Genomic DNA, 18,235 nt, shown 5'->3' on the forward strand with positions numbered 1-18,235 from the left:
CCTCAGTACCTTCTCTTCTTCCCAAGTGTTTTCTTAATTGATTAACTGAAGTGGGAAGCCCCACTCTCGGTGTGCGCAGCACCATTTCACAGGCTGAAAATGAGGCCTGTGAGGTAGCATGGTACTCTGAGTCCTTCTTGCTATAAGAAAGGAAATTCAGAATAGAAATCACATGATGGGCTGAGGTTATGGCTCATGGTAACACCTTCAAGTTCAGAACCTACCTATTATGTACAAGGCTATGGATTCCATCCCCAGTATGCACACGGACACACACACACACACACACACACTCTCACTCACACTCTCAAACACATGCACAGACTATTGATAGATGAATCATTTTAATAGTGATTTTTCTTTTTCTTCTGTGTTTTTTTATACAGAAAGTCCTAGCTGGCCTGGAACACAAAAATGGTGAAATCAAGCCAAAGAGCAGGAGAAGATGGGGTCTTATTTCCAGGTCAACAAAGGGTTCCGATGATTGGGCCGAACTGGATGACTTAGATTTCAATCCCTCTTTCACCAGGATAGATGTGAAAAACAAGAAGAGACAGAGCGATGACACCCTCTGCAGGCAAGTGTGCCGCTTGTCCCTGCGAGCAGGCTGACTCGATCTGTGGGTCACCGTGGGTCACCACTCCTCCCTCCTCACTTCAGCCACGTTCTTTTGATTCAGGTTTGAAAGTGTTTTGGACCTGAAGCCATCTGAGCCGGTGGGTACGGGAACTAGCGTCTCGACCCAGGCTTCCTCGCAGAAGAGAGACACGCCAACCCAGCGATCTGCAGCCAAACAGCACTATTTGAAGCACTCTCGATACTTGCCTGGTAAAGACAGGGCACTGGCACCTGGCCTCTGACCACCCATAACTAATCTTTGTCCCTGGGATTGCACATGTTTGTAGATCCTGGGATCGAGAGTGTTTGTAGGTCCTCTTTCAGAAGACGAGTATGTCCATGTTAGTTCCTGTGCCCTACTTGACCCACAGTATGGATCCCATCATGTCACTCCTGTAGCTGAAACCCTTGCAAAGCTATCTAGCCATTGCTCATGGAGTGAAATCTGGATTTCTTACACGCCCCAAACATGCCTTGTACTGCATGCTGTGTTGCCTCTGTGGTTAGAGTGCTCGGCACACACAGGCCTCTGAACCGGTGAGGTCATCGTAGAATATTTTACCTTACAGAGGCATCCTGAGATGAGAGATTTAGTGTAGGGAATGTGAGCTGAGCTTCTGAAGACATGTGGCTTGGCAAGAGCTAGACAGCATACCTAGAGTCTGTCCTTCTCTCTATACCCTCAGGAAACCAGGGTAGGAGTTCACTTATACCTTCTGGGAAGGACTATAGATACTAAATATGAACACTGTAGATTGGTAAGTGCCCAAGCTCCTCTCCAGACTTCACATCCCAACCTCACACTATCATCCAATCATCCATCCACTCACAGATGAACTCAGCCAGCCTGTATATGTCAAGCACCCGCTCAGTGCTAAGCATTAAGTACATTATGATGAAGCAATTCCTCCACCCCCACCTTCCAGAACTGTACAGCACCAGGTTCATTACAGCCTCACAGTGGCATCAGAGAACTACCCTGCAGATAAAGATGAGTGGAACTCAGGTACTCAGGGTAAGACTTTGGCATGTAGTCATCAAAGATGGTGATGCAGTGGTCAGGAAAGATTTCTCTGAGCAATTTGGCTCAGCACCAAAAAATGAGAAAGAGCCAAGTAAATGTACAGAAACCAAGAGAAGAGTACACCAGGCCATGGGAAGAGCAAGCATACAGGCCAGGCAGGAAAGGCTTAGCCTGAGAGGAACTGTGCATTGACCAGTGTGTGCAGAGCAGAGAAAGGAAGGGATGAAGTATATAGCTTGAGAAATCTTTGAAAACCTTGTTAAAAAAGAGAGAGAACAAAAAAAAAAAAAAAAAAAAAAAAAAAAAAAAGGCTGGATTTCATTTTTGATGTTGTTGGTTTTTGGGGTTGGTGTGGGGTTTTTGTTGTTGTCGTTGTCTTGGAGACAGGGCCTCACTATATAGCTTTACCCTTCCTGGAACTCACTATGGCCTTGAATTTACAGGGATCCTCCTGCCTCTGCTTCCTGAGTGTTGGGATTAAAGGCATGTGCCACCACACCATGCTGAATTTCATTTTTTGAAATAAGGGAAATCTTGAAAGTACTTAATTGGAGGACATGAGTCTACTTAGGGACCAGCAAGCTACGGTTGTCATCTGGGAAAGAGGAAGGGAAGCCAGTCTGGGATTACAGTGATTAGGTAGGAAAGCCTCCAGATACATTCAAGCCTTCACCTGTGCTTAGGAGTATGATGAATTCAGTCAGGCTATCAGGGTTTTGACATTGTGGTCCTAGAAGTCTGGACTGATAGTTCCCCTGTGACAAGTGTGGAGACCCAGGCTTGAGAGAACTACAGAGCTGGGGTGGAAGGAAGATGATAAAGAGTGTGAGCTTCGGTTCTAAAGAGTAGCTGCAGAGCCTGGCATGGGCAGGAGCATGGAGCATGGTAGAGGCATGTCTTGAGGTCGGCTTCGGTGTCTGTGTTCTGACCTGGGTGGCCTTTCGTGTGAAGAAGCAGCAGCATTAGCAAGGCTTGTTGTTGGCACAGTGAAGTCAGCAGCAGCCAAGGTCGAGGACAGTCCAGGCTATGTGAGGAGGTGGATCCTCAGGCAAACCAAGGGCTACAGAGTGAGGGGTAGGGGTGGAGAGAACCCGAGTGAGTGACAGGGAAGAAGTCATCTGGGAAGAGGGCAAATGCAAATGTGTAGGTGTCCTGAAGGAGTCCTGTGAGGGAGAGCACCAGAAAGTCAAGAGGCTGAGGCATAAGACAACCTCTCCAATAGCCCACAGTGAGACAGTGTGCTGCGCTCAAAGATGTCCTCTCCCCTCTGCAGCTGCCGGATGACATCATCAGTTCCTGGGGGCGGGGGTGAGGGTTGTACCATAGAAATTTTGTGTGTTCTATATTTTATTTTTGAAACTTGATATAAGATTTATTTTACATTTCAAATGATCTTTATTGTGTCAGATTAAGGCATCTAACACAATGTCACAGGTTACACGTAAATAATAAAAAACGCACTAGGGTGACTGGGCCTAGTCACTGTGTCCCTTCTGAGATGTACCACTGCTTCTGTCTGTCTGTCTGTCTGCCTGTCTGGTTTACCTTGTGTTTTAAGCTCATTTTCTTCTCTACTAGGAATAAATATAAGAAATGGTGTGCTCCCAAATCCAGGCAAGGACTTTCCTCCATCAAATCCGTGGTCCAGTTCGGGTTTGTCTGGAAAATCTTCAGGAACAGTATCAGTAGTGAGCAAAATAACTTCAGGCAAGTAATGGTTACTACCTCCAGAGGCGAACTTCCAATGCTGGATTTTGTGGGGTTGCGGGGAATAGCGCATACAGAGATGTGGAATGAGGCCTTTCTGGTCTGAGGCGCAGGCATCTCTTAGGCTTCCTTGCCTTTTGCTTGCTCCCTTTCTTAATAGCAGGACCTGGGGTTCTCCCAGCTCCCATAGCCTTCTGTTCTCAGGGGAGACGGGGAGTGAACCAGTCCTCGGACCAGGGGAAAAACAAAAATAAGTTTACAGACTTACCCAGTCTGACCCCTGATGCCCTGGTGTGCTTTGGGCACCTGGCTCCTAAAGTCAATGTTGATTTGGTCTTCTCTGCTCCAGCTGGACTTCCCCCCCCCACTGGTGATCTGCCCAGGGCATCAGAATCCCTTCTGATTGGAAGATGGGCAGATTTTCAGCCCCCAGTCCCCCTGTGCATGTGTTTCAAAAAATAAAGTCCTCCAAACTGATTAGTTGGGTTCCCAGTAGACAGTTTTCTCATGCTGTCTCACAGCCCTTGCAGGGAACTAGTCCCTCCTACCCAGCAACCAAGGCCACACCTAACCCTCACGGCTCCCCTGCCTTCCTCCATTAGGGTTCACTTAGGAGTACAGTGTCCAGGTACCCATCATGCCACCTAAGATCACACTTTAGGTCCCAGAGTCTAGCTGAGTTCCCACACACACCACCCTATGGTCCCACCCCCCTCACCCCCCCACACACCATATCACCCCAAACTGCCCTGCCCCAGGCCTGACTGGGTGTTAACCTTCCTGTGCATTTAAAAATTATGTGTGAAATTTGGTGAGTTTTCCATATTTTGAAGTTTATATGGACAATGCCTTTGAAGGAATAATGTGTGTAGCAAGTATATGTAACCACCCTAGATTATAGAATACACTATCTATGACTGTATAGTCCATAAGTCCTTATTATACTGGATCACTAGTTATGCCTGGTCTTCTCAACAAGCACACGGCTATTTGTAGCTTGTCCATCAGAAGGGGCTAAGGTGTTGCTATGCACCAGCTCCAGGTCCTCTGCTGGAATCAGCATTTTAGGTTAAAGGTATGCTTTTATAGATATTGTCCAATTGCTCCCCAGCTGGGTGTAGGAGTTGTGCCTTATCCTTGATGACACTTGGGACCCAAGCCTGGTGTAAAATGATGCCCTGTGTCTTTAAGGATGAGGTTTGTTCCTCGTGTTTATTACTTCTTTCTTGAGAAAGTGAAAACTTGTTCAAATTCTCCTTTCGTTTTTCTTCCCTTCTCCTTATTAACCAGTACTGCACAGTGACTCCATGTGACCAATCTTATACATGTATTCCAGGACGTTTTCCCACTCTGCCTTAAGCAGTTTTTGAACACCTTTTTCACTGTCAAGACAAAGCAACCGTACCATTAACACTTTCTCACAGGAGGAACTTTTATCTGTTTAGTGGTCAGTAACATCATTCTCCATTATCCCTGAGTGCCTTTAAGTCATAACGTCAGTCTTAGAAATGTTCATTCATCTGTCTATGTTAACTGATTACTTGTCATTTCAAGTTATACCATTAACCTCCTAGAATACAAAGGAGGGCAGTATGCAGTCTGCCCTTACCACACTTTCCAATGGAAATGCTATAAACCAGCCAATGACACACACCTGTCATCCCAGCACTGGGGGGGGGTAGGTAGGCCAGTACTAAGGTGTGAAGACTGCCCATCTGGGGCCAGCCTGGGCTTTGTAATGAGACTCTGCCTCAGAAAAGAAAGAAAGGGAAAAGGAATGAGGGAGAGACAATGAATTCTTAGGACATTTTTATTGGGGGCTGGTGAGATGGCTCAGCAACTAACAGTTTTCACTGTGCAAGCCTGGAGACTTGAGTTCAAGTCCTGGAACTCACGTAAAAATGGAGGGAAGAACTGACCCCACAGCTGTCCTCTCCTCCACGTGCTTACCATGGCATTCACACTCCCACACACACATCATCCAAACACAATGATACTAAATTTAAACATATGTATATTGTTTGCTTGCTTGGTTTTTTTTGTTTTTGTTCCTCAAGACAGGGTTTCTCTGTGTAACAGTCCTGGCTGTGTCAGAACTCACTCTGTAGACCAGGCTGGCCTCAAACTCAGAGATCTACCTGCCTCTGCCTCCCAAGAGTTTGGGTTAAAGGCGTGCTGCACCACAGAGCTTAAAAATATTTTTATTAATGGTCACTTTTTCTAATTACCAATAGGATATTTAGTTTATATTTATAGCATGTAAGTGATATTACCTATGTGTACGATCAGTAAGAGAATCAGTTAAGTGAATTATATTCAGCTGTGCTTCAGAATTTGTATACACTGACATAAAAGGATATTCCACAAGATGGAGTAGAAAAAGAAAGTTTCAGAACAGGCTAAACCAACTATTAGAGAAAAAAAAAAAATACACAGAAACTAGAAACTATCAAATACATCCCTGGTTTAGTTCAACAGCCACCTGTGTAGATGCTGCCCGTGTATTGCGGTAAATAAGGATCAGGATAAACAAATAGGCCGAATAGATGTTTATTCAGGGAGAAATAACTTACAACCTAGACAGATGAACACCAGGAAATTCAACCCAATCCTCTCCTGTCCGAGTCACGCCAGAAAGAGAGCGCCTTCCTGGCCCCCTCCCACCTCCTTCCACAGGTCACTTCCGCCCATGGCTCCACCCCCCAATGGGCGTGGTCAGTGCCACAGAAGGACTATCTCACTACACTCGTGGGAAGGCACTTCCTGTTCGAGTGCCAGCCTTTCTGACTGTGGATTGGTGGATTGCATTCTTAGAACTCTCCTCATTCTCCTCCACCCCAAGTAAAACCAAACTGTTGTTGCATACTCTTGGTGTCATGATGTGTGTCTTTGTAGTAATGAGTTTTCCTTTGCACACCTCAGTTGGCTCAGGCTCCACAAGTTCGAGTGGACCGACTGGAGGTTACATCCCTTCCTTCCTGAAAAAAGAAATCGGTTCTGCTATGCAGAGGGTACAGCTGACTCCTCTCGCCGACCCCTCCCCTGGTGAGTTGCATTTCAAATCACTTGTAAAATAATCCACTAGTTACCAAACAGCTGCCTTGTGCAGGAACAGTGTAGACAGAATGAGTCAGACAACAATCCTTGCCCAAGGTGAACTTGCACTCTACAGATGATTGATGAGTCCTATGCTAAGGAAAAAAACAAAGCAGGCAAGTGGGGATGAAGATGGGGAAGAGATTAGTGGGCAAGCACCCAAGCACTGTGAATGGCATGGAATTCTTGAGTACATGGGCTTTGGAGCAGATCAGGCCAGCAAATCCAGGGAGTAGCGAAGAGGCCAAAATACACCGGTGCATGGGGGCAAGAAAGAGACTGGTGGGGAGTGGTTAACTAGAGGAAGTCAGAGGTGAGGAGAGGGCAGAGAGGGAGTGCTGTAGCAGGCATTACAGTTTATTGTCATTGGCTGGTCTTGGGATCTGCTAGGGTTCTGTGTGGACTGCCGTTTGCACAACTGTGCTCCAGCTGACCGCCCTTGTCATTAGACTAAATGGGAGCAATGTTAGAAGCGGGAGCTGTAGCTTGGGCCAGGGTTGTTAACAGTGGATAGCAATTCACCAGGTTCTGGTCTACATAGGATGAAGGGCCAACAGGATTTACTAACACACTGTGAATGAGAGAAAAAAGAGTAGCCAAGAGTGGCACTAGGATTTGGACTAGACAAATCTGCCCGTGGATTTCTCCTTGCCTGCAGGAGGGTGACAGAGGAGGCAAGTGTTCCTCCTGATGTCCTGGACATTTGTCCCTGTCCTGCACTTGCCTGCTATTGGCTTGGGACCGTCATGGATCAGTTCAGCATTTCTCTTCCATTGCAGGCTATTCTTCCCTGAAGGCCATGAGACCTCACCCGGGGAGGCCTTTTTTTCACACCCAGCCTAGGAGCACTCCTGGGTTGATTCCACGACCGCCGGCTGCCCAGCCTGTGCACGGCAGGATAGACTGGTCTTCCAAGTACCCATCCCATCGGTGACTGTCTCAGCCTCGAGGCCATTCTCCCCCAGCTGACTCCGTTGTACCTGCAGAGCCACGTGGTGGTGTAAAAGCACCCAAGCTTACAGCTGTTTTGAACTAACACATTTCAATATTTCTTTTAAATGTTTTTTTTAAATATTGATTTGAATGCAATACCCTCTTTTGTATAAAATTATTTTATTCTAAAACTGGGTCTCATTATTTTCTTAAAGAACAGCATTTTGTATATATGGATTATGTTTTAGCATTTTATACAGTCAACTTTGTACTGAAATTTTTAAAGATTAAGTAATTTCTGTTTGTTGTTCCACATGATATTTTATACAAATTTTGAAATATATAATAACATTGATGCAGTATTGTGACAGGATGCAGTTTAATGCTGCACAGTAAGGGATTGTTTACTCAATCTATTCAGATATTGTGGAGTGGCTACATTTAAATGTGGCACTTTTGGTACTTCAGGCTTTCTTGGACTGATCTTAGGAAAGTGGCCCTCCACTGCTATTCTCAATAGCTCATATTGGTTGTTTTGGGGGCAGAAGTTGCTTTGTTGTTGTTTTGTGGCAGGGTCTTATGTAGCCCAGGCTTGCCTACCACTCACCAAGTAGCTGAGGATAGCACTGAACTTCTGATCTTCCTGCTTCTAGCTTCCTGAGTGTACCATGCTTTGTTTCAACCAAGGGCTTTTTTACATGCCTAACAGCTCTAATCTACCATCTTTTATACTGCTGTTCTGGTCTAAATTTGCTTTATTTGGACTCATTTCAGTTTATTTTTGCCCCCAGAATAAAGAATTTTTTTGAAGTTTTATAACATTCATAATATAGTTGCAAATATTCAGATAAAACCAAACATAATCATGCCAAACTATCATAATTCTTTTTTTTTTTTTTTTTTTTTTTTTTTTGGCTGACAAGGTTGCTCTTTCTATTGGTTAAAATCCCCACTACCCTCCAGCTTCAAGGTGTGCACACCTGGGGGTGAGGATGAAGGCAGTGGTTGAGCAGGGACCCCCTGCTCTCAGCTGAGCAGACTTTGAGGGAGGTGGCAGAAGCTGTAGTCCCCAGGCATTGTGTAGGTGAACTTTTCTTGTTCTGTGGGGCCTATCAGCCAGGACCAACCTACCCACAGCACTGCCAGCCAGCCTTCCTTAGGCCTTCACTATCCCCAACTCACCCACGAAGACCAGTGATAAAAACAGTACTTAGTTATAACTCAGCAGAGCCACGGAAGCAGGGTGCGGAGGTTGTAGCTCATTGCAGGTCTCTACACCTACCTCCCTAGAACCAGAGAGGAGGCTCCCTCCCACACCTGTGGTCCGTTCTTTTTTGCATTTTTAAAAACTGGACTGAGCGATGACTCAGCCCCTCCAGTTCTAAGGGATCCGATGCCCTCTTCTGGCCTCTGTAGGCACCTGCATGCATGTAAATACCAACCCACTGACAAAACACAAAATCTTTATAAAATCCAATTGTTAAAATCCCTTAATGGGGAAGCTTTTTTTTATGTCAAAGGTACCTTTTTAATTATAATAATTATAATTTTTCATTGTTTTATTGTAAAAATTTCCTAACATATGTTAATACAATCAATTAAACTTATATCCCTGTCAAGATGAATGAATGAATGACCAAAAGAGTCAAGTGTCTTTCTATGTAGCCCTGGCTATCCTGGAACTTGCTCTGTAGACCAGGCTGGCTGAAAACTCACAGAGATCCGCCTGCCTATGGCTTTTGAGTGCTAGGATTAAAGGTGTATGTCAACATGCCACTTTAATTTTTTAATTGAGAACGAATGTTGCATTCAGCTTAGCTCTCCACACCTGCCTAGTGGCAGCTCATCAACTATCCGAGCCAACTTCTCAGGACAATTTTTAGGAGTGGAAAAGACTTACCTTATTTTTTAACTTACCTGAGAGGTCACAACTGCCACAATGTTATGTCCTGACTTTGCCACACCTTGTGCGGTCTCTTTCAAGGGAGAGACCTCTGTTGGACAGGCTGTTTCATTGAGGAATGTTCACAGCAATTCTGCAAATGAAGAAGCTGTATTGCACATCTGCCTCCACCCTTACCTTACAAAAGGAAGAGTCACCACTAGTGAGTGCAATAAAACCTCAACCGTACATTAATCCACGTTCTCTCAGGGCCCAAATGACAGCAGAGCAAACCATATGAAATGATCATTTTTGTAGGTCGAAATGGCAGGGTAAGGTGAATGTAGACATTCCCATGTGGTCCAAACTAATATATTGGTTAATGATTGCTTTGATGTCTTAACAATGGCTTCCAGTGGGCTCTGTCTGCCCTAAAATCAGAAAGTTATTTATACTTTGGAGAATCTGACTCAAAAGTACACTTGACCAGGCACTTTGATTCTGAGGGGCATGAACAAAGCACATGATAGAAATGGGTTTGACAGGGAAGTTTACTAGCAGCAAACCTTCAGAAAATGTAGATGCAAGCACAACTTGGAACCATTCGTTACTGTATTATATTCTATACAGACAAATGTGTGTCCAGAGATGAGTCCTTTACTGTGAGGTTAACATTTATGTTCTCTTTTCTGTACTATGTATAAAAAGTAAATTAATTGCTAATCCTGCTCATCTAGCTGGAAAGTTGGCTTTAAATTGTAGATGCCACTTAGATATACAAACAAACCATTAACACCACATTCTCTGTAATCTAGCTAGGGTTAACTAAGGTCATTACATTCATTTTTAATTGACAAAAGTCCTAGTGACCTGGTTGTAGGATGTTATACAGTTGTTTTCCTGATGCTTTGTGGACCCTGCCTTTGCTTTCCTTTCTTTATTAGCAGACAGCTTTCCCTGAATAGTTAAACATACTTGTTTACATGAAAGAAGCAGCCAGTAGCTGAGAAAAGTAGATAACTGAAAACTAAGTTCTAAAGAGCTAGCAAAAACCTCAGAAGTACTTTTCCTCCATCAAAATGGGTAGAAGAGAAATTGTAGACAAGTTATGTAATATAGACCTATTAAAACAGTAATAGTCAAATTTGCCTGTTGCATATGTTTTTAGCTACTGTAGAATTATGAAATGGGAAAACGAAACACTCACAGGAGTGATGAGTTAGACTGCACATAGCCATGACTATATCTCATTTACAATCACAGAGCACTTGGGGGGTTGGAGAATGGTTCAGAGGTTAAGAGCACTCACTGACAGCTCTTCCAGAGGATCCAGGTTTGATTCCCAGCACAAACAAGGTGGCTCACAACTCTAGTTCCAAGGAGTCTACCCTCTTCTGGCCTGAAGGTATCAGGCATGCACATGGTACACAGATATGAACACAGGCAAAACACCCATAGAGATAAATTTAAAATTATATTAGCTTAAATTAAATAATTTTTAAATAAAAGGGATTTATTATTTAAAGAAAACAAACTAAAACCAAAAAAAAAAAAAAAAAAAAAAAAAAATGACCAAACATAACTAAACCAAAAACAGCTTTCTGGCAAGTCAGGAAATGGTACAGAGTGGCTCATTTGGGGCCTGTTTTGGTGGTAGGGTTATGCTAAGGTGCCCCAGTTTGCCTCACAGAGACAAAGGAAACTGTATTTGCACAAAAGCTGCTGTTAATAGTATTTTCTTTACAAGTCCCATCAATTACTGAGTGTAGAAAACAGATTCTAAAACAATGTTTCAGACATAGTGCTTGCCTAAGGACCACATACATCTAAAAAAGTGACACCAGCATGTTCTGGAAATATCAAGACCTGAATCATGAAGGCGAAGTGTATCGAAGAGTCTTTCCCTTTCAGGCACCATATAATTCTATGACATCACATTCCTATAACATCAAGCCATTGCTTTGTGCCATTGGGGTGTGTGAGTGTGTGTGTGTGTGTGTGTGTGTGTGTGTGTGTGTGTGTGTGTGTGAGACAGACTCTTTCAACTCACTGTATGACAAGAAGCAATATGTTTATAAGAAAACATTTGACATACTCATTGTTTTAAGCATACTGTAGCAATGTGTTTGTTTAATATATGTGGGTAGGTATTTTTTAGAATTGTTTTTACAATTTCCAACCAAATGTACTGTATGTTTGTATAATTTATTGGGATGACCTGCTCATATAAATTATCAAAACAAAATAGGGGCATATGTCATCTTAATTAGTATTGGTTTTTCTTTAAACACTGACAATGTGACTTGATCTCTGCCTGGATGAAGCCTCTATCATATTCTCAGTACAGGATGTGGTCTAGTTCCACTGATTTGATTAGAAATCTATCTTCCTTTAATTAGAAGTCAAAGGATGGGAAGTAAAGAAAGACCCCTCCCTCTGAAACAAAATACTACTTTCTGAATGGTCTCTCTTAAGATGTTTGATGGTGTTAACATTATAAATGGAAACTTGTGCTCCAAATAAAGTTACAATTTAAGAAAACTTGATTTGCGATTTGTGTATTTTGGATCCTTTTTTTTTTTTTTTTTTTTTTTTTTTTACTTTTCACTAGCTGTTTGTTAACTTTAGAACTGACAGGAAACTGTTGTTACTGTTGTTGTTTGTTTGTTTTGTTTTTCCAGACAGGGTTTCACTGTGTAGCCTGGCTGTCCTGGAGCTCAAGCTATAGACTACGCTGGCCTCAAACTCACAGAGATCCACTTGCCTCTGCCTTCTGAGTACTGGGATTAAAGGCATGCACCATTTGAGATAGCATCTCACCACAGGGCAGAAACTGGCCTGACCTGATCTTCCTGCCTCCACCTCCCTGACTGCTGGGATTACACAGTAAGGACCACTGTCCTTGACTCTCTGGTTTGCAGTGATATATTAATGATTCATTAAAGCTTTCCTGAGGACTGAGAAAGCAAAGTCAGCCATAAACTATAGAAGCCAGGAACACACCTTTAATCCCAGCAGCAGAAGCTAGGAGGTGGTGGTACACACCTTTAATCCTAGGATTTAGACTCAAGAGGTAGATGGATCTCTCTGGGTTCAAGGCCACCCAGGGATACACGAGATTGAATAAATCTAAAAGAGAGTTATAGTTCACACCTTTAATCCCAACATTAGGGAAGTAGATAAGACAGAAGCAAGGTCTCAGTATAAGGCATTCTTTCTCCAGACACACTGAGGAGAAGTTACAGTCTGAGGCTTGGTGAGAGCTAGTGAAGACAGGATCAGTCCATTCCACCTGAGGTAGAGGTAAGAAAATAGTGGCCTGCTGCTTTGCTTTCCTGATCTTCAACTGGAACCCTAATATCTGTCTCTGGGTCATTTCTTTTTTGTGGTACACTGGCTAATCAGCTTCCCTCCCTTCCTCCTTACATCCCTTCCTCCCATCCACCCTCCCTCCTTCCTCTCCCTCTGTGTGTGTGTGTGTGTGTGTGTGTGTGTGTGTATGCCTCTCTCTGTGTATGTCTGTGTGTGTGAGTGTGTGTGTGTCTGTGTATGTCTCTGTGTGTGTGTGTGTGTTTGTTTGTTTGTTTGTTTGTTTGTTTGAGACAGGGTTTCTTTGTGTAACAGCCCTGGCTGTGGGCTGTGGTTAGGATTTGTCACTCTAACTGATTCCAGGTCAAGGAACCGATGTTGTGATTTTGAAAAAGCCACTAAAAAAGAGAAAGATGCCATTCGACAGAGTTCAAGTGGAGTGTTTTCTTATTAGGGAAAAGGATCATAAAAAGGGGAGAGGGGAGACCAGCCTCCAGGGACAGGAGCAGTGGGAGAAAGGAAAGAAGGCCAAGAGAGAGACTGAGACAGAGAGAAACAGGAGGATGGAAGGTACACAGGACTCCTTTAAAAGGGAACACAGTGAATGTGCACAGGTGGTGCTTTTAGTGGCTGCAGCTGAGGGCATATCCTGTCAGAACCCCAAGGACAGGCCAGTACAGATGCCTGACTTCTAACACTACCTGTCCTGGAACTTACTCTGTAGACAAGGGTGGCCTCAAATTCAGAGATCCGATTGCCTCTGCCTCCAGAGTGCCGGGATTAAAAGTGTGTGCCACCACGCCCAGCTAGAGGCTGCCTTTTGGGCAGCTCACCTTGTCTGAAAGTGTTTCTTGGCAGATCTTACTGCTTATATATGCTTGGTGAGGGAGGAACTTAGTGTTGGTTTTAGGGACTTCCTGAAAACTTTTAGTTGTTTACTTCCTGAACTTAATGAGCTTCTTTGCAGAATAGAATGTTTCTCCTTCCTCCTTTAATATCCTGTGTCATAAGCAGCTGGAAGATGGAAGGTTCTATCTCAGAGGAAATTACTACACAATAAAGGTATAAGCAAAGAAAAATGATTGCTGTTTCTTTACAGTCCAAGGGATGGCACTCCCCAGGCCCCAGGCTTAAGTCCATGTGAGGTGTTATTTGCACAATTATTTCTTACCAAGGATTTTCATTCTTGCTAAGAAAAAATGCTACCTAAAATAGAACATTATGACCTCAGCTCAGTTCAATGCTGCAGCCAAGAGAGACAGGTTCACTATTGTTTTAACCTAAATATCAGATGATGGGTCATTTCCTTCTCTCTCTGCCTTTCCAGAAGCTATCTGGAAGGGACCTCACACTGTGGTTCTAGTCACTCCAGTAGTTAAGCCAGGGCCTGAAAACATCCCAAGTTCCAGTGGATTTTGACTTGGGCACTTTGAAAATAGCCCCAGTTTTGGCTTCTGATGCCAACCACACACTCTAGCTTTTGCTTCTCTGTTGTGGAATATGCCTTTACCTTGTGAAGATGTGTCACTGTTACTGGTTTAATAACAAAAGTTAAATGGCCAACAGTTAGGCAGGATCTTTAAGGCAGAAGGAACTTTGGAAGAAGTCACCAGCCAAGCACAGAGCAAACAGGATGGGCAATAGGAGATGAGATAATAAAGCCATGAGGCAAAAAGTAAATTAATAGAAATGGGTTACTTTAAGTTATAAGAACTAGTTAGAAACAAGCCTAAGCTATCAGCCACGATTTCATAATGTTGTGATTTGGGAGCTGGCTGGCTGGACAGAGAAAGACTCTCTAGTCTCTCTCTCTCTCTTTCAAATCTGTTTCCAGACGCCCATTCTTCCCTATACTTGACAGTTATATGTGGTGATATATTATTTATGATTTATTAAAGTTTGCCTGAGGATTTAGAAGGCAAAGCCAGCCTTAAGCTATAGAGATCCGACAGTGATGATACACACCTTTGATTCCAGGACTCAGGATTAAGAGGTAGACGGATCTCTGTTAGTTCAAGGCCACCATGTCTTACACAAGAGTGAAGAGAAACAGAGCTCATGGCTTTGATACCAAGCAGAGGTATATAAGAGAGGAGCAAGGTCTTAGAGCTGGCCTTTAGTCTCAGGATTCTCCAACCTTGAGGAGAAGAGCATAGCAGTCTGAGTCAATCTGAGGAGCAGAGAAGTAGGGAGCAGTTTGAGGATTGCCCCTTTGATCTGAGCTAAGGTAGAGTAAGAGCTAGTGGCCAGCTGCTTTGTTTTTCTGATCTTTAGCTTGAAGTTTGAACCCCAGTATCTGTCTCTGGGTCTTTTATTTTTCATGTTACAATAATACAAACAAAACCACTGATGCACATTTTAGGTCTTTTAGATATACCCACTGGAGGGGTACCCCAACTGCCACATGCAATCAAGAGACCTGGAAGCCAGCATAAGACACCCCAAGGCCAAGTTCTCAACACAAAGATTTATTTGCTCCAGAGGGCCAGAGAGTAGGGAATAAGAATGACAAAGACAGGATGAGGTGGAAGGGGAAAGGAACAAAGGAGACAGAAAAGGGGTCTTTGTCCTGAGGGGACAAAGGACTGCCTTTGGATGGAGAGAACACCAACACGTCCATAGTCAAATGTCAGTTTATGAAGATAAAAGGGGTTAGGATGAAATGTTTAATTTTAATTGAACATATCAATTAGGTGAGTCAAAAGGGGACTTTTGACTGCTGGACTTCAACACTTCAATAGCTGGACCTTGATATCAGCCTTAAATGAGGAAGTGGCCAACAATCTCACAGTTTCGCAAGGCAGAGGGAATGGGGGGGAGAGCAAAGTCTGCTAGATCCATGTTTGCCATACTTGGGCCGGCTAGAGTTCCTTCACCCAGTGCTTGTAATCACTGGGAAGAAGCAAGGTCAATCAGCACCCCAATTCCCAGTGGCAGTTAGGGTTACCTCTTTAGAAGGGCTGATGAGAACAAGAGGTAGAAATTAGCTAGGCAGCTTAGGGTAGATAAAAAATAACCAGTTTATTTCTTGGCTAAGAGCCCGAAACAGGACTGGTGAGATAGAAAGCCGAGTGGTTATGAGCACCTGTTGCTTTTGCAGAGGACCCAGGTTCAGTCTTCAGTACCCGTAAACATGGTGGCTCACAATCATCAGGAACTCCAGTTCCAGGAGAACCAACATCCTCCTCTAAACTCCACCAGCATCAGGTACACATAGGCGGCAAGATGCTCATAAACACACACAAAAAAAATAAAAGCCAGAAATGACAGTGACAGCCAAGTCCTTTCCAGAGGCCGGAGATGTCAGAAACATTACTGGGGGCACAGATCCCTGATCTGGTTCCTAAGTGATTGTTAGTTAGGGTTACCTGTTGAGGGGGATGGATATTAGTGTGTAACAATAAATGTATATTAAGAGAGAAGTCCTTCTGGTCAAGAGAATAGAATTCCTGGTCTGGGTGGAAAAGACCTAACATTCTACTTGGGCCAGGTCAGTCACCAGGGCCTCTCTCTCTCTCTCTCTCTCTCTCTCTCTCTCTCTCTCTCTCTCTCTCTCTGCTCCTCCTCCTCCTCTCCACCTCCTCCTCTCTTTTCTTATCTAAGCTTGCTTCCCATAATACTCTGGGCTTCCCCAGCTTTTCTGGTTTTCTTACCCTTTCTCTAAAGCTCCCCTCTTCCACCATGAGGCTGTTTATCTGTGCTATATTAAATGGGGTGGCTTTCTTTACTACCTCCTCCATTCTCCTCCAGCAGTTGAGTTACAGCTTGCCTGTACTGGGAGGGAGGGGGGCGGGCGGGAGGGGGCCGCGGGGCAGGAATGACCTTTTCAAGTGTAATAAATTGTTTAAAAAATAAATTTAAACTGGCTATGGTGGCTCATGTCTTTAAATCCCAGCAGAGGCAGGCAGATTTTTGAGACTCCCAGAATAGCCAATTTCAATGGAGAAACTGTTTTTGTATTCGTATCACACACAAAGCACGCATACCTATAATTGAATTCTTAAAAATTAAAGAAAATAAACATTTTAGAAATAATTTACAAATGTCCTATTTGGGAATATTAATAAAAATTTCTTTTGTAGGACAAAAAAGAAAGGCAGACTGCCACATGCAGCGCCTCATTTGGATGTGTCTGGAGTCTTGGAAGCTTGACTACCCTACGTTCTCCTACAAATGGACCTTGAGAGCTTGTTTGGAGGTTCTAGCAGGGGAGCGCAGCTACTCGTATACCCTTGACCGAAGACCGGTCCTCCTCTATTCGGGGAAGGTCGTCCTCTTCGACCGAGCGCGCAGCTTCGGGAGGGACGCACATGGAGCGGTGAGGGAGGAAGGGGACACCCGCCTAGCCAGCCAGATCAGCCGAATCAACCCTGGCGATCAATGGGGTGACAGATGTCGCAGCCAGATCGCCCTCACATCCGAGAAGCCCTTGGCTCCTGTTGTATTTATAAACCCATGAACACTTGTGACTTTACACATACGTTGACTTTTCACAATCTAACCATAATATGGTTTTGTAACAAAACTTAAATATTATCTCCCATAAAGAAAGAAAATCTTACTTACCCTCGTGCCAAATTTAAGATAAAAGTGACTTAAGTTTAGGTTGCTTTAATGTTAACCAGAATGCTTTGTAGCTGGGCGGAGTATGCTAAACACAGCGATCTGTATTGGTGAAGCCTTCCGGAGTCCCGCCCCCGGCTATGTCTGCTCGCAGTGTGCAGTCCTCTGGCTCTCTGCGGTGACAGCCTTGAGGCTGGCTGCTGTCACCCCGCCTCCCGTGTCCCGCGTGTTCCGGCTGGGCTGAGGTCGCTGCCCTAGGTGAGCGTCGGCAGCTCTGCTGAGGCAGGCTGGGCGGCGGAAGGTAGACCCAGAGCATCTCTTGGCTCGCGATCCTCACGTGCCCTGTCTTCTTCTCGGCCCAAGTGACACGCAGAAGCGAGTAGTAAGTCCAAGAATATTGTAATGTGCAGAATGTATGGAATTTTGCACTGATAAGATAATGTTCTTGCAAACGAATGGCCCCAGCTTCTTCGGATCCAGAATATGAAAGCCAAGGTTAGGGTTTTGCTCTTTCCTTTACGCTTTAAGACGGCGGCATCTTTTTGCTGTGAGAGGGGAAACACAACAATAAAAGAAAACACTTATGCTCTCAAATCCTGAACATTTTATTATGCCCAGATTACTGGGTAGAGGATAGGAGGTAGCCTCGCCGCTCTGCGCTGCTTTCGGTTTTTTCAGTAAGTCAGAGAGCGAACAGAAGAGGTCGCATGGATTCCGTGAGGTGGGCATTAGCGGCCCCAGGAGTTAGAAGTACCAGGCCCACTCTATCTTCACGTGGCCAGACAATGGATCTTCCATCCACATTACAGCATGTCCCATTCAGCCAGAAGATCCTTCCTGTCCGGGACTTTCCTTTGTAAATAGAATTAATATCTTTCACCTTTATGTTACCCTTAGTTTCTGCGTCATGGCCAATGAATATCTATTAGTTAATAAGGACAAAGAGAATTAACGTGATTTTCGCCAGTTTTATTAATTATACACCCTCTAGGCGAATTTTCTGTACTTAGTGCCCAGCTGGCAGCCTTGGTTCCTTGCCCACATGTGCGTTTTTGCTTTTGTCCTATTCTTTTCGTTTCCTATGGAAATTGTCAGATACAAGC

At 44.1% G+C, this 18,235-nt stretch overlaps 2 protein-coding genes across 3 annotated transcripts in view; both read left to right on the forward strand.

Moving 5' to 3' along the window:
• The window catches only part of Cilk1 (ciliogenesis associated kinase 1), a 56,155-nt gene extending 48,586 nt beyond the window's left edge, over positions 1-7,569 (forward strand). The window contains exons 10-14 of one of the 2 annotated variants that reach the window (XM_051197999.1): positions 387-577; positions 680-828; positions 3,221-3,349; positions 6,272-6,394; positions 7,225-7,569. In XM_051197999.1, the coding sequence (XP_051053956.1) occupies positions 387-577; positions 680-828; positions 3,221-3,349; positions 6,272-6,394; positions 7,225-7,379 (747 nt within the window). In that variant the 3' untranslated portion in view covers positions 7,380-7,569. Of the gene's footprint in view, positions 1-386; positions 578-679; positions 829-3,220; positions 3,372-6,271; positions 6,395-7,224 lie in introns of those variants that run through there. The other variant, XM_051197998.1, reaches the window with a different exon arrangement.
• Positions 7,570-17,445: 9,876 nt separating this feature from the next.
• Positions 17,446-18,235, forward strand: part of LOC127232006 (glutathione S-transferase A4) — a 59,077-nt gene continuing 58,287 nt past the window's right edge. Inside the window, exon 1 of the mRNA XM_051198002.1 lies at positions 17,446-17,514. The gene's annotated coding sequence lies outside the window, so the exon portion shown is untranslated. The remainder of the gene's footprint in view (positions 17,515-18,235) is intronic.

This window comes from Phodopus roborovskii, unplaced genomic scaffold, assembly GCF_943737965.1.
Source record: "Phodopus roborovskii unplaced genomic scaffold, PHOROB, whole genome shotgun sequence".
Lineage (NCBI taxonomy): Eukaryota > Metazoa > Chordata > Mammalia > Rodentia > Cricetidae > Phodopus > Phodopus roborovskii.